We start from the raw sequence: 14,622 nt of genomic DNA, 5'->3' as shown, positions 1-14,622 counted from the left end.
CTGGGCACTTTTTTTATAGGGAGGGGCCGCTTTTTTCACCCATATTTTCTAACTTCATCCCATCTTTTCAATTGTCTAGTCTTAATCTAAACCTGTATCACTTCCGGTTTAGCAGTGGTCCCAACAGGAAAGACGTCAGTTTTTGCCCCGTTCTTTTCCTCCTTCGCGGTACGGGTTCGAGCTTGCCTTCCTATTATCACTTTTTTTTTTGCTCAAAACACTCAGGCAACGCCGGGCACCTATGCTAATATATATATATATATATATATATATATATATATGAACAAATGATTAATAAAACATGTTAAAAGACATCTTGAAAAAGAGTTAAAAACATATTTAATTTTTAAAAAAGGAAGCACAAGATAAGTGGATAGTCCTTAATCCGCGGAGTTTCGAAGAAATACTCTCCTTGTCATCATTATATATATATATATATATATATATATATATATATATATATATATATATATATATATATATAACTACTTAATTTACTCACATAAAATTAATATACGAAAGTATAGATTTATGCGCAAACTTTAAGTATTTACTTCAAAAGTGCTCAATACGTAGGTAGAGCTAGTTAGTAATTTATAAAATATATATGGCGATTAAGCTACACTAAATATTCCGCGTTTCATCCACTCTAGGATCTTCAGGCTTATGCGCATAAGCCTGAAGAATCCTAGAGTGGATGAAACGCGGAATATTCAGTGTAGCTTAATCGCCATATATATTTTATAAATTACTATATATATATATATATATATATATATATATATATATATATATATATATATATATATATATATATATATATATTGCAATGTATTCGGCTACAACGTGGGGGGTACGTGTGTAAACGTCGGGATAATGTTACAAAGGTGCTTGTAATCCCAGGCTAAATTTTCTGCGATAATATTATCTATATATTGCTTATCTCACATAAATTCCAGAGTTTCCATAGTAATAGTGTTGAATAATAGGCTGTTGAGTTCGATTATCTATAAACCAAGCATGTTTATAAACTATTGACACATATAAAACATATTACGAAAACTGCAAACATCCTATATACAGTCAAACCATCGTATGCATCGTAAAAAAGAAAAGCGTATTCTTATTTTGAGAAATGAAAGATACACCAAAAGTTATTAATAATATCAATAGATACACAAAACATTATACATAGAACTAGAAAAATTATTCCTTTCTAGGTGTATTTTATTTTGCACCAACTTTATGCCTCTTTTATTTTGAGAAATATAGCGTCCTCGTATTAGCGCGGATTATGGGGAAGGTCAAGGACAGCTACCGCTGGTCTATGAGAAAGCACGATATATTTCAAGTGTTATACAGAAATAGTTCGATTGATATCATATGTGTTAGCAATTTAGTAATTTTGAAAGCTTATACTATCTCCCCTCTCTCTCCCCCCTCTCTCTCTCTCTTCTCTCCCTCTCAATATATATATATATGTGTGTGTGTGTGTGTGTGTGTGTGTGTGTGTGTGTGTGTGTGGTGTGGCGTGGTGTGTGTGTGTGTCACTTCTTTTTTATTGTCGCAACAAAAAGGACGTAGGCGCATTTCACCAGACGTTGTCATGCGCATGAGAAGGTAAGATGTTATTTTATTTTTACACTGAATATATAAATAGAGTCAATTCACGTTTCTGAATTTTCAAGGTGAGGATTGGTTAGTCGTATTATTTGGATTCATCGGACTACTGTTCTCATCTTGAATGTCATTTCCCAAACATTTCGATCGATATAACCTCCGACCTTCTTCAGGTGTATCTTGTCGAACTCAGGAATTTTTCTGTCGAACTCGGGGCGGGAATTCGTACGGGATTTAAGTCAGAAACTCGCTCGGTATGTTACCGTGACCTATGCAGACATATATTCGGTGGGTTTCTAACAGTATTCTGTATAGTTTCTTTATTCACTTAACGGGTGCTACATGCTCTTGTTCTGTCAGCCATAACTGGATAGAAGTCCTAAGTAATTCGCAATTGTTAACCTCTAACCAGTCATGGCAGACGGGACAAGAACATGGTACCCCTGTGAAGTAAATAAAGGGCTCCGTTCGTGCAAATTCCCAAGACCCACAGAAACTTTCCCGAGTTCGACAGGATACACCTGAAGAAGGTCGGAGGTTACATCGACCGAAACGTTGTGAAAATCACAGTCAAGATGAGAACAGTAGTTTGATGGATCTAAATAATGCGAAGAATCAATTTATTTAAACATTTTATTTCTTTTTCGGTTTTTAATTGAACCAAGAAAACATTTTACGTTAAACTTACAAGAGAATATGAAACCCGCTCTAACAGTGAACGGCATGTTAGCTGTGAAAAACTCACTTGGTTGAACTGTCTTTTATCACGTTGGTTGTTTTACGGCATATCAAGCTTTTTCGGGTTATTTAATGCCGAATCCAAAGATTTTGAAGAACATTTTTTTAATAGAATATATTTGTTGTTTTCAAGTTGATTTCTATTTAACCCATAGTTGGGACCCTAACAGGGACTACCACTCCGGGTCAGAGTGGACCTGGGAGCAATGGTAATTAAAGGGTGGCTCCACGCTCTCCAAAGCCCGCAAGCTGGGGCCTCACCACTGGATATAATTTAAGGTCATATCCAGGACCATTTGATTTTTTTTACTTAATATTTTTAGTAAAATGTTAAATTGTATTTTATAAATAAAATCTTTAAAACTATTGTAATTTAATTATCGACTCATTGAATATTTTAGTCTAATGCAATGTTTTAATAACATTAATAATAATATTTTTATATTATAAATATTTTATTGAAAAAAAATAATAAGACGGGTAGATATTCTGTTCAATTGTAGCACGAGGATCGTTAAAAAAATTCAAATGTCGTGTTTCATTTTCGCATAAGTATTAAATTGCATCTAATGCAGTGAAATGTTGGTTGCAAAACATTTTTGGAGGATAAAACGAAATATTTTGGTTTTAGATTTTGTTTTTTCAAAATTTGACATCATTTTTTTTCAAAATTATTTTTTAAAAAATTATTTTTTTAAAAATTATTTTTTTTAACTAAAATATTTCATTTTAATTTATCATCCAAAAATAATATTTTGCTTTATTAAAGCTAAGGAAATCCCAGGGTGTTTTAATCGCAGGCCTACATCATTTTCTTTAATATATTATAAATATTTTTATTTAAAAAAATAATTTTCCGGTTTGTATTACTATACACATAGATCCGAAAAAGTTATCAAAAAACAAATATATAACAAATAACTGTTACCGAAGGCAAGATAAGTTACTTTTCTACATAACTGAATACTTTTTAGTATTTTTATTTAATGTAACATGTTTATTCAGTTCGAAAAACATACAGTGTTTACCGATGTATTTGAAAATTGAAAATGGCGCCCGACTCTTTCTTGAATACGGTAAGTTTGGAAAACTGAGTTAAAAATAAAAAAAATACTATACAAAATACTGTCATAAACTCTCTCAATATGTTACCTTGACATGGGCAGACATATATTCGGTGGGTTTCTAACAGTATCTTATAGAGCTTCTTATTTTTAACTCATTTTCCGTATTTATAATAGAGTCGGGCGCCATTTTCAAATATACAATACATCGGAAAATTCAAGCTGAATAAACATGTTACATCAAATAAAAACACTAAAAAAGTATACAGTTAGGTAGAAAAATAACTTATCTTTTGTATTGATAACATTTATTTGTCATATATTTGTTTTTTTTTTTGACAACTTTTTTCGAATCTATGTGTACAGTAAAACAAACCCTAATTTTAATTTTGCAAAAAAAAAAAAAAAAAAAATGTTCTGGACTTTTTCCAGATGAAGATTTTTGACTTGTATAATTTGGATTAATCGAATTATTATTCTTATTTAAAATATTACTCAAAGGCAGAGTCGTTTGAAGTTGCTGCACAAAAGAAAAACATGCTATGTATAATCTTTACTTTTATATAAAACGAATTTTGTTGATTGGTGTGTCTGCGTGCATGTGTAAGTGTTTGTTCCTTATGGACTCGAAAACGACTGAAGCAATTTTTTTTCGGCCAGTTACTAGTACGGTTGACAGTTACATTTCTTTTACAGGCGCTATGAATTTTTTATTGGGGGGGGGGTAATTTTTTTACATTATGTCAGCTTTCACATTTTTTTTTGTTACAATGCCAACTTCCAAGGCACATCGGAGCGAAAGGTAACGAAAGAGCAGACTTAGCAGCCAAATCAGCTTTAAACCGAAACCCTGAACCCATCAATATTCCTTACACAAACTTAAAATACAAAATCAATAAACTGTTCTATGCAAAATGGCAACAGAACTGGAATAATAACACAAATAGCAAGCTCTTCCAGATTAAACCTACCTTAGGAGAACGGGGACCATCCCCACAAAAATCAAGAAAAGAACAAGTGGTTATAGCCAGAACACACATGGGCCACACAAACCTTACTCACTCCTACATATTCAGGCAAGAGCAACCACCACAATGCCTAACATGCCAGAAGATCTACACACTAAAACATGTCTTTGTGGAATGTGGAACCTATGCTACCGCGAGAAATCGCTACCTAAAAACCAACAATATGAAAGACATTAAAAAAAACCCTGCACAAACAACATTCTCTCTTTTCTGAGAGAGATACAACTATACCAAAAATATAACATCAAGGCTTTACAAAAAAAAAAAGAAACTTTTAACTAAAACAGATAAAACTTGTTCCCAAACAAAAAAAAAAGTGCTAAGCAAACAAGCACTATGGAAAAAATGAACCAAAACGATCGCCAGCATTATATGCCCCAAATGAAGGTCGATATGCTGGTTAAATAAACAAACAAACCAACCAACCAAGTGCTTCTAGCGATATAAAGTCATGTATTCTGCACTGTATATCAATGCCTGCCAGATTTGTACTCTTCTATTGATACTCCCACCAACCATATCACATATAGGTGGGTATGCTGCCTACGATATTCACGATTTAATTTGAAGGATTTATTTATTTATCACGCCCAACTAAAAATAGGGTGCTCTTCTCCGATATACGTTCTTTACATGGGGATGTTGGAGGAGGGATGTCTATTCCAAGGGAAGGTTGGTAGTGTCTATTCCGAAAGCCGTTCTTAACACGGGAGTTTATATCAATCTAAACAGTTCATATAGTGTGAATCCCTAAATTCTAAAAGAAAAAATATGTTTATGCTTTCTATTCTTAATCTAATGGACCATTTTTCATAATTTTATTTTTTCATACGGATTTACGAATTTCGTTATTTGCTTTTTTTCAGATTCAAACAGTACTTTCAACAATCGTAGTTTACTTTTTTGTCGAGGGGGTAGGAGAGGCTTCCACCCAGTAACAGGTCCTTCTAGTATATATATATATATATATATATATATATATATATATATATATATATATATATTTAAAACTGTACAGAAAGTCAGAAAAATATTGGTACCCTCGGTTTCAAGCCTAGCATAAGGGGGACCAGTTAATGGTAAATAATGTTAGGCTCTCGTCAGCGGCTGACGAGAGCCTAACATATATATATATATATATATATATATATATATATATATATATATATATATATATATATGTAAATAATATATATATATATATATATATGTAAATAATATATATATATATATATATATATATATATGTAAATAATATATATATATATATATATATGTAAATAATATATATATATATATATGTAAATAATATATATATATATATATATGTAAATAATATATATATATATATGTAAATAATATATATATATATATATATGTAAATAATATATATATATATATGTAAATAATATATATATATGTAAATAATATATATATATATATATATGTAAATAATATATATATATATGTAAATAATATATATATATATATGTAAATAATATATATATATGTAAATAATATATATATATATATGTAAATAATATATATATATATGTAAATAATATATATATATATATATGTAAATAATATATATATATATGTAAATAATATATATATATGTAAATAATATATATATATGTAAATAATATATATATATGTAAATAATATATATATGTAAATAATATATATATATGTAAATAATATATATATAATATGTAAGTAAATAATATATATATATGTAAATAATATATATATATATGTAATATATATATATATATATATATATATATATATATATCTAGGGGGTAGGAGAGGTTTCCACCCGGTAACAGGTCCTGCTAGTATATATATATATATATATATATATATATATATATATATATATATATATATACTTCCGAATAGATTTATCCCACAATCAGCTGGTATGGAAACCTGTGATAATAAAATTTACAAAATATTACTAGTCGTAATATTCTATGTATTATCCCATCTAAATAGGAATTGCTCAATATACAGGATAGAGCAAATAAAGCGAATTATAGTGCTTCAATAAAATTTAAAAACACCTTTTTTTAAATTAAGGATTTGGAATATGCTAATATTTTCTCCTTTGAATAGATTGCAGGCATCGAAACCCTACAGGATAAAAAGATAAAATTTCTAAAGTATTCTTTGTCTTACTTGAAATAATAAAAAATCCTTGATTTAAATAAAGTTTTTGTTTTTAAATTTCATTGGAGCACTATAATTTTATATATATATATATATATATATATATATATATATATGTCCACCTACCCGCACACACGTGTCCTTATATACATATATGCACATGCATATACAAAGACATATTGAAGCAAGAAAGGACGCCCGGATGGTTCACAGAGTTTTATGATTATTAAAATCAGAATTTACAAATACATTATTATGTAATATACGTTTGTTCAATTTTTAAGAGAAAATCTCAATTTGCTATTTAATCCTTACCGGATAAAAGGACTCTCAGCAAATTTGGAAATGGCAAATGATTAAAAGTTTTTAATAAAACCTAAATAAATAAAGGTTATTATGTAACGCATCTTTATTTACAAAATCCTAGAGAACCTGTGGATTTCATAAAATTATTTTTATACATAACATGAACTAAAGTTTAAAACGCAAAAGTCAAATATCATACGTCAATTGCGCTCTAAACAGAAACATACATTTCGAACACGCCCTGTCAGATAAAAAAATCTACTATTTATTTTATGTACCGTGCTTTACTGGCTGTGCGGTGATAATGGTTTGAATTTAAGTTCAAAATGAAAAAATAATGATGCATTTGTGATTTACACAGGAACATTCATTTCGAACGCGCCTCTGTTACCTTCAAGAACCTACTGTTTACTTTATAAGTCGACCCTTTCCGCCTATGTCGTAATAAAACTTCTCAAATGCACTTGTGATAGGCTGTGTAAGGTGTTAATTTTGGTTAAAATCGCCCGTTCCTTCTTTAATCGGATTATTTCGACTATCGGTTATTGGTATTTATACTCTCGAAGACATTCTGGTACAAAACCTATTGGCAAACACTACAGGACCATAATGTACATTCCTGAAAAATTTCATAGCGCCTGCAAAAGAACCGAGCTAGTGACTAACCGAATGCAAAAGTCGTTATTGTAAAGAAAAATGTGGAGGTGGCCTGATAACATCATAGTGCTTTTGTCCCCTCAACATATGTACTTCCGATCTACCCAACAAGCAGCAAAATTTCACCCCTTCACTGTCGATGTTTAAAGATGTCGAAAAGCATCTTATTCTAATAGTTACTTCCCCCAGATTGCTAGATTTTAGAATTCTTCCCTTGTTTCCGGCTTCCCTGATTCTACTGTAATACACATATTTTAAATGTAATGTGAACTGATATCTCGATACTAAACTCCACACAATCTTCAGTTACACATGATTCGAATTAGTAGGCATCTACCTGCAAATAGCAATACGCCTTGTTTGGGGTTCTAAAGGAGTAACAAAAGAAAACAATATTTCTTTTTTAAATCAAATATCAAACAAATAAAGGTTATTCAAATCCACCGAAGTGTAACAGTCCAAATAAGGTAACTTAAATTGTCGAACTAAACCCCGATAAAGTGTAATAAGCTTGCATTAATGTAAAACTCGTTTTCTTTTTAAAATGCTATTTTTAGCAATATGTTGTAAGTTGGGAGCTATTTTTGGAGCTTGCAACAACCAAATATATTCTATCGCAGCTTGTTTGCGTTTTCTCCGTCTTTCTCTCTCATACTGCCTGCCATGCTGAACCCCCTGTTGCATCGTCACGGTGTTTATTGTACAAGTACCTCTACGGAATGTGGTCAATGCATTCATACATTGTTTAAGGTAAAATACTTCTGGTGCACGGGACAAGAAACAAAATTCCACCCTTTTACTCTGGATTTCCATAAAATCTGCAGTATCTTCTAATCTAATTCCTTCATTTATTTTTTCAGAATTCCTTCCTTGCTTCTATTTTCTATGATAATACTAAATCATAGACACTTAAATGTAATGTAAACAATCATTTACTGCCAAATTCTACGCCCACAATGTTCTCGAAACATATGACATCTATTAAAAGAGCCCTTATTCTGTGATAATATGCTGGGTTTGGAGTAAAATGAAGTAAAAACGAAATAAATGTAACACAAAGAATTTATAATTATTTTTTCTTTTAATAATTAATGATTAATTATATTTATGAAAACCGTAAACGGGTTAAGTTGTCGTTGTTTGTCTATTCCAAACATGTTTTGATACGAACAGATGAATGGTAGTTAAAAAAAAAAACGTTAAGGTTTTTTTTTCTATTGTAAACATCTTTATATGTATATAATAAATGATTAATGATATTTTTATAAATCGTAAATTGTTAGGCGAAATACAGTAGTTTACCAAGAAAAAAAAATAAAAATCACTTTAAAAAATGGCAGTAAACGCGAGCTCCCACTCACAAGCACAGAAACGGAAACACGACTGTAAATAATGGTATATACGATGCTGAAGCACAGAATCCCTCCCCCCCCCCCGTATGTATAAAATGGCTTTTAAAATAGTAACGTTATTATTTCAGCACGGTGACAAAAGTGCACAAATACCTAAGAAAAAAAATACTTTTAGTATTTCGTATTACGATTGGCTTATCGAACCAAACACAGTGCTTTTTGGTTTGATAAACTGCTCGGAATGCAAAAAAGTAAACACTTGTACCCGTAAATGATATGTGTGTAGTCTCTTATTTATCTTTTATTTTGGGGATGAAAGGGTAGTTGTGTGATATTAATGTGTGCATAGGTAACTGAAAAAACAGATTCAATGTCGTAATTAATACATAAGAGTTTAAATGCAGTACTTATCTGATAGATAAATGTTTTGGCTCAATTGAAGCTTATGGCACCAAAGTCATATTTCTTTTAAAAAAATTTGTAATCACTATTATATATTGGGTACAAGAGAATAATCAATAGAGAATTCGCTCTATAATAATAATTACGAAAACTGCATCAATTAAAATATCATATTAAGTGTATTTTACGACGGCGTAAAGCTGGGCGGCGTGCTTATATATATATATATATATATATATATATATATATATATATATATATATATATATATATATAAATATTTCCTCCTTTTTCTTCACTCAAATCCCTGGATACAGCTTTGATATAGCGAGGGCGAAACCGGTCAGCTCACTCCCATTTTCTTTTTCCCTTTTTATTCTCTTCACCCCGTGAATTTTAGTTTAAATGTGAATTTTATTTTAACACTTTAATCATGAATTTTCTTCCCTTCATGATTGCAATATATATATATATATATATATATATATATATTAATATATATATATTTATATGTGTGTGTATATATATATATATTTATATATATATATATATATATGTGTGTGTGTGTGTATGTGTTTATGCATATAAATATTTATATATAAATATTTTGGTACTCTTGAATAATTTGACTCGGATTCTAGTGATTTCCCGTCAGGCCCGGTTCTGGCGAGACCGGAAATCATCGGTGTCAGCCGAGCGTTGTTCAAATGTTGAAACGCTAATTCAACTTTAAAAAGATTTTTAAAAAATGTTTTTAGTAATTTTTTTTTATTTTATGATTAGTTATTTTTAATGATTTATTTAATTTGAATTTTTTTTTGTACTTCAATTTCTGGGAGTTTTCTTAGCCAATGAAAAAGCGATATGAAAGCAAACGACCTTCGAATTGGAAGAAATCGACTGACCCCCCCCCCAAAAAAAAAGCTGACAAACAACTATATTTTCAGACTCGCCAAACAGAAAAATAGCAGGCAAGGAAATAAATCTGTGCATGCTAGAAAAACAAATGGAAACGCCGATGAAGAGAATCTCATATTGTCAGGAAAAGAAATTGCTTTCCCAAAGAATGAGGTGCACCAATTGTAAACACAAATGTTTACTAAAAAGAAGATCGTGCGTAAAGGATGGCTTCTCCTGGCGGTGTACCAATGGACAACACACACACACACATATATTTAGATGTATATTTATATGTATATATATATATTTATATACATATTTATATATATATTTATAGATATATATAGGTTTATATATATGTTTATATATATATATATTTATATATATATATTTATATATATATATATATATGTATATATATAAAGCTGAATGTCTGTGTGCGCGTGTGTGTGTGTGTGTGTCTGGTCACGAAAAGGCTCCTATATGGTTGACTATTTAAAAAAAAAAACTGATTACATATAATGATAGAAGATGTCTCGAGACACAGGAATGGGTATGTTTGATCTGGCAGAACCGTGGTTCATTAAAATTGTGGGGTCTGCGTTCGCGCCTGGTCCACAATGTATGGAAATAAAAAATTTAAAAATTAAAAAAAAAACGTTTACAAGTGTACATAAGAATACTTTGATAAGTATGTTTTAACTTAAATAGGGATGGTATAATAAAATTGTGTGGTCTGTGTTCGCGCCTGCCCTCCATATAATGGAAATAGGCACACACTTTAATAAAGACTAAATCTATCTGCGTAAGTATACTTTGATAATTATGCTTCAGTTTGAAGAAATATGGTATAATAAAATTATAGGGTGTTCGTTCGCACCTGACCTCTATAGAATGGAAATATGTCACAAAGTTTAACAAAATTTTTTAATATAGATCCACAGAATATTGTGATAAGTGTTTCAGTGTTAACAGGTATGGTATAATAAATTATGGGGTTTATCTATTTTATTTTTACTTCCATCATATTTTGCTTTGGTTTTGATACCCCGAAATTCGAAGCTATCTCTTTACAACACTTCCTTTTCATAACCTATCATACTTTCATAAATCAGATTCCATTTTCTGTAGGCTGTTTTTGAACCCAATCAACGACGGGTACTTTTGCTAGTTTATATATATATATTTATTTATACATATATACATATGTTTATATATATTTATATATATAATTTATATATATATAATTTACATATATATATATATATATATATATATATATATATATATATATATATATATATATATATATATATATACACACATATGTATATATTATACAAACTGTTTTTTCTTATCTTTCCAGATTTCCTACATTGATAAAGATAAAGACAACCGGAAGTCCTCACCTTGAAAAACACATGAAAATAGCAAAAACGTTCAGCAAAATATGTGCCTTAGTTTTCTAGGATTTGTCTGCTCCTTTACCATCTTTTTTAATTCAACTCCATAATTCTGTCCGGCGAGTTAATTCAAGGCGAATATTAGTTCGCGTATTTAATTTTTTTTTCTTTTGCATTGTAGATCTGAGTACTTTACCACCCGAATATCATTTAATAAGACAGTATTACTGATTTAGGACGTCATGTTATACAGCTTTTGATGTATGAATTAACGCACATTTAACCAATCGCTTAGTTTTATGAAGATCATTCCCTTATTTTGTTTCCCAATGTCTGTCATATTTTTACTATCACCTTTTGTGATGGAATTCAATCCTGTAGGCTATTCTATAGTATTATAAAGACTCCATTCTTTTCAGTATGAAAAAAACATTAAAAATATTTGTTCTAGCAGTTTGTGCTGTATCCCTCTTACATCTGGTCGTATTCACAAATTTAAATATCCGTCCCAAATATGACAGCGTCAATTGTTCCAGGACTCTTAAGTCACGATTAGAACCTACCGTACTCGTACAAAAACACATTTTACAGAATGACCAACGATTTTTAGCCGTTCTGGCCACAACATGGCTACCAGAGAAAGAGAAGGAAGTGGTTCACAAAAATGTGGCCAGAATTTGGGGATGGTGGCCAGGCATATTACAACCGGTAGTCTATGTAAACCTTTCTCAAAAGTACACAACTTTTTGGCAATGTGTCCGATCCGGATGGAGGATTCTACCGATCCAAGAGACCAAATGTGAAGGAATCCCTGTATTGAAATCAATGTTCATTGAAATGCAGAAGAAATACCGAAACAGGGACTATTACGGCTTTGCCAATTCAGATATCGTTTTCGATCCCGGACTTATGGAGACATTTAACTTTGTGAAAAAACGCACTAGCATTCGACCACTTTTGTTAGTCGGACTGCGAACTAATGTTAATTTTAGCAAGCCACACGAAATCTTCACCCCCAAGGAGGTCAATGGATTAGCTAAAAACGGAAAATTGATGAAGCGATGGGCCATTGATTACTTTATTACTGACTCGTCATTTCCGTGGGAAGAGTTTCCGGAGTTAGTTGTCGGACGCTATTATTACGATAATTACATTATCTACTTCGCCCGCAAGATAAAAGCACAGATCATTGACGTCACACGAACTGTGGTGGCTGTTCATCAAACGACACAAGATGGTAACGATGCCGGTCACCATCGTCATCACAGAAACTGTAATAAAGACATTATTAAAACTCTGCCTGGTAATTTCAGTACTCTTTGGGGTTATATTACATGCGTAAAGACATTCACCCAGAAAGATAAGTCGGGAAATATAATATTGTCTACCCGAAAATTGGCGCCCCATTGTGAAGAAATATAGGACTTATGCATATTTTAAATGCAACTCGGCTCATTTGTAATGTTAAATGCTGAAGGATTAATGAATAAACACGCCTTTATATCTCTTTGTAAAATTTCACAAATTCATAATGATAGCTACATTAGTTTGTGGTTGAATTCTGGGCACATCAATATGCAAACACATGCAAATAAATAATTTGATATAATAAAATATTTAATCTTGCTTTAATCACCTGAGTGTTCCAAACATGATTACTCCCATGGGGTGTTTATACATCCCAATACAAAAATGTTTATAGTGTTATTATTTTGTCAAATATAGTTATCCTGCTGATTAAATGTATATCTACAGTTCCTGTTAAACAGTTCGAATCACTTGTAGCTTGTTGATATTAAAGTAAAATCTTCTATAATATAAAGCTGAACGTCTGTGTGTGTGTCTGGTCACGAAAAGGCTCCTATATGGTTGACTATTATAGAAAACTGATCACATATAATGATAGAAGATGTATCGACACACACGAATGGGTATGTTTGATCTGGCATAATGATGATTCATTAAAATTGTGGGGTCTGCGTACGCGCCTTGTCCACAAAGTATGGAAATAAAAAATTAAAAAATTAAAAAAAAAACGTTTACAAGTGTTTTCGATATATATGCACATAATAATACTTTGATAAGTATGTTTTAACTTAAATAGGGATGGTATAATAAAATTGTGGGGCCTGCGTTCACACCTGACCTCCATAGAATGGAAATAGGCACAAACTTTGATAAAGACTTTTCATATCTATCTGCGTAAGTATACTTTGATAATTATGTTTCAGTTTGAAGAAATATGGTATAATAAAATTATAGGGTATAAAAAAAACAACAAAAAAAACGATTAACCCTGCGTTAGTCACCGGGGTGTTCCAAACATGTTTACTCCCATGGGGTGTTTATACATCCCAATACAAAAATGTTTATAGTGTTATTATTTGGTAAAATATAGTTACGCTGCTGATTAAATATATATCTACGGTTCCTGTTGAACAGTTCGAATCACTTGTAGCTTGTTGATATTAAAGTAAAATCTTCTATAATATAAAGCTGAACGTCTGTGTGTGTGTCTGGTCACGAAAAGGCTCCTATATGGTTGACTATTATAGAAAACTGATCACATATAATGATAGAAGATGTATCGACACACACGAATGGGTATGTTTGATCTGGCATAATGATGATTCATTAAAATTGTGGGGTCTGCGTAGGCGCCTTGTCCACAAAGTATGGAAATAAAAAATTAAAAAATTAAAAAAAAAACGTTTACAAGTGTTTTCGATATATATGCACATAATAATACTTTGATAAGTATGTTTTAACTTAAATAGGGATGGTATAATAAAATTGTAGGGCCTGCGTTCACACCTGACCTCCATAGAATGGAAATAGGCACAAACTTTAATAAAGACTTTTCATATCTATCTGCGTAAGTATACTTTGATAATTATGTTTCAGTTTGAAGAAATATGGTATAATAAAATTATAGGGTATAAAAAAAAAAAAAAAAAAAAAAACGATTAACCCTGCG

General features: G+C 30.7%; 1 protein-coding gene across 2 annotated transcripts in view; it reads left to right on the top strand.

Moving 5' to 3' along the window:
• LOC145293766 (uncharacterized) overlaps positions 1–13,280 on the top strand; it is a 30,056-nt gene extending 16,776 nt beyond the window's left edge. The window contains exons 1-2 of one of the 2 annotated variants that reach the window (XM_080140274.1): positions 1,499–1,620; positions 11,609–13,280. In XM_080140274.1, coding sequence (XP_079996400.1) covers positions 12,066–13,067 — 1,002 coding nt within the window. In that variant the 5' untranslated portion in view covers positions 1,499–1,620; positions 11,609–12,065 and the 3' untranslated portion in view covers positions 13,068–13,280. Of the gene's footprint in view, positions 1–1,498; positions 1,621–11,608 lie in introns of those variants that run through there. The other variant, XM_080140275.1, reaches the window with a different exon arrangement.
• The last annotated feature ends 1,342 nt before the right edge of the window (positions 13,281–14,622 follow it).

This window comes from Euprymna scolopes, chromosome 15, assembly GCF_053919585.1.
Source record: "Euprymna scolopes isolate OS-2025 chromosome 15, ASM5391958v1, whole genome shotgun sequence".
In the NCBI taxonomy this organism is placed as follows: Eukaryota; Metazoa; Mollusca; class Cephalopoda; order Sepiida; family Sepiolidae; genus Euprymna; species Euprymna scolopes.
Note: the sequence above shows the minus strand (reverse complement) of the source record. Positions and strands in the feature narration are given on the sequence as shown.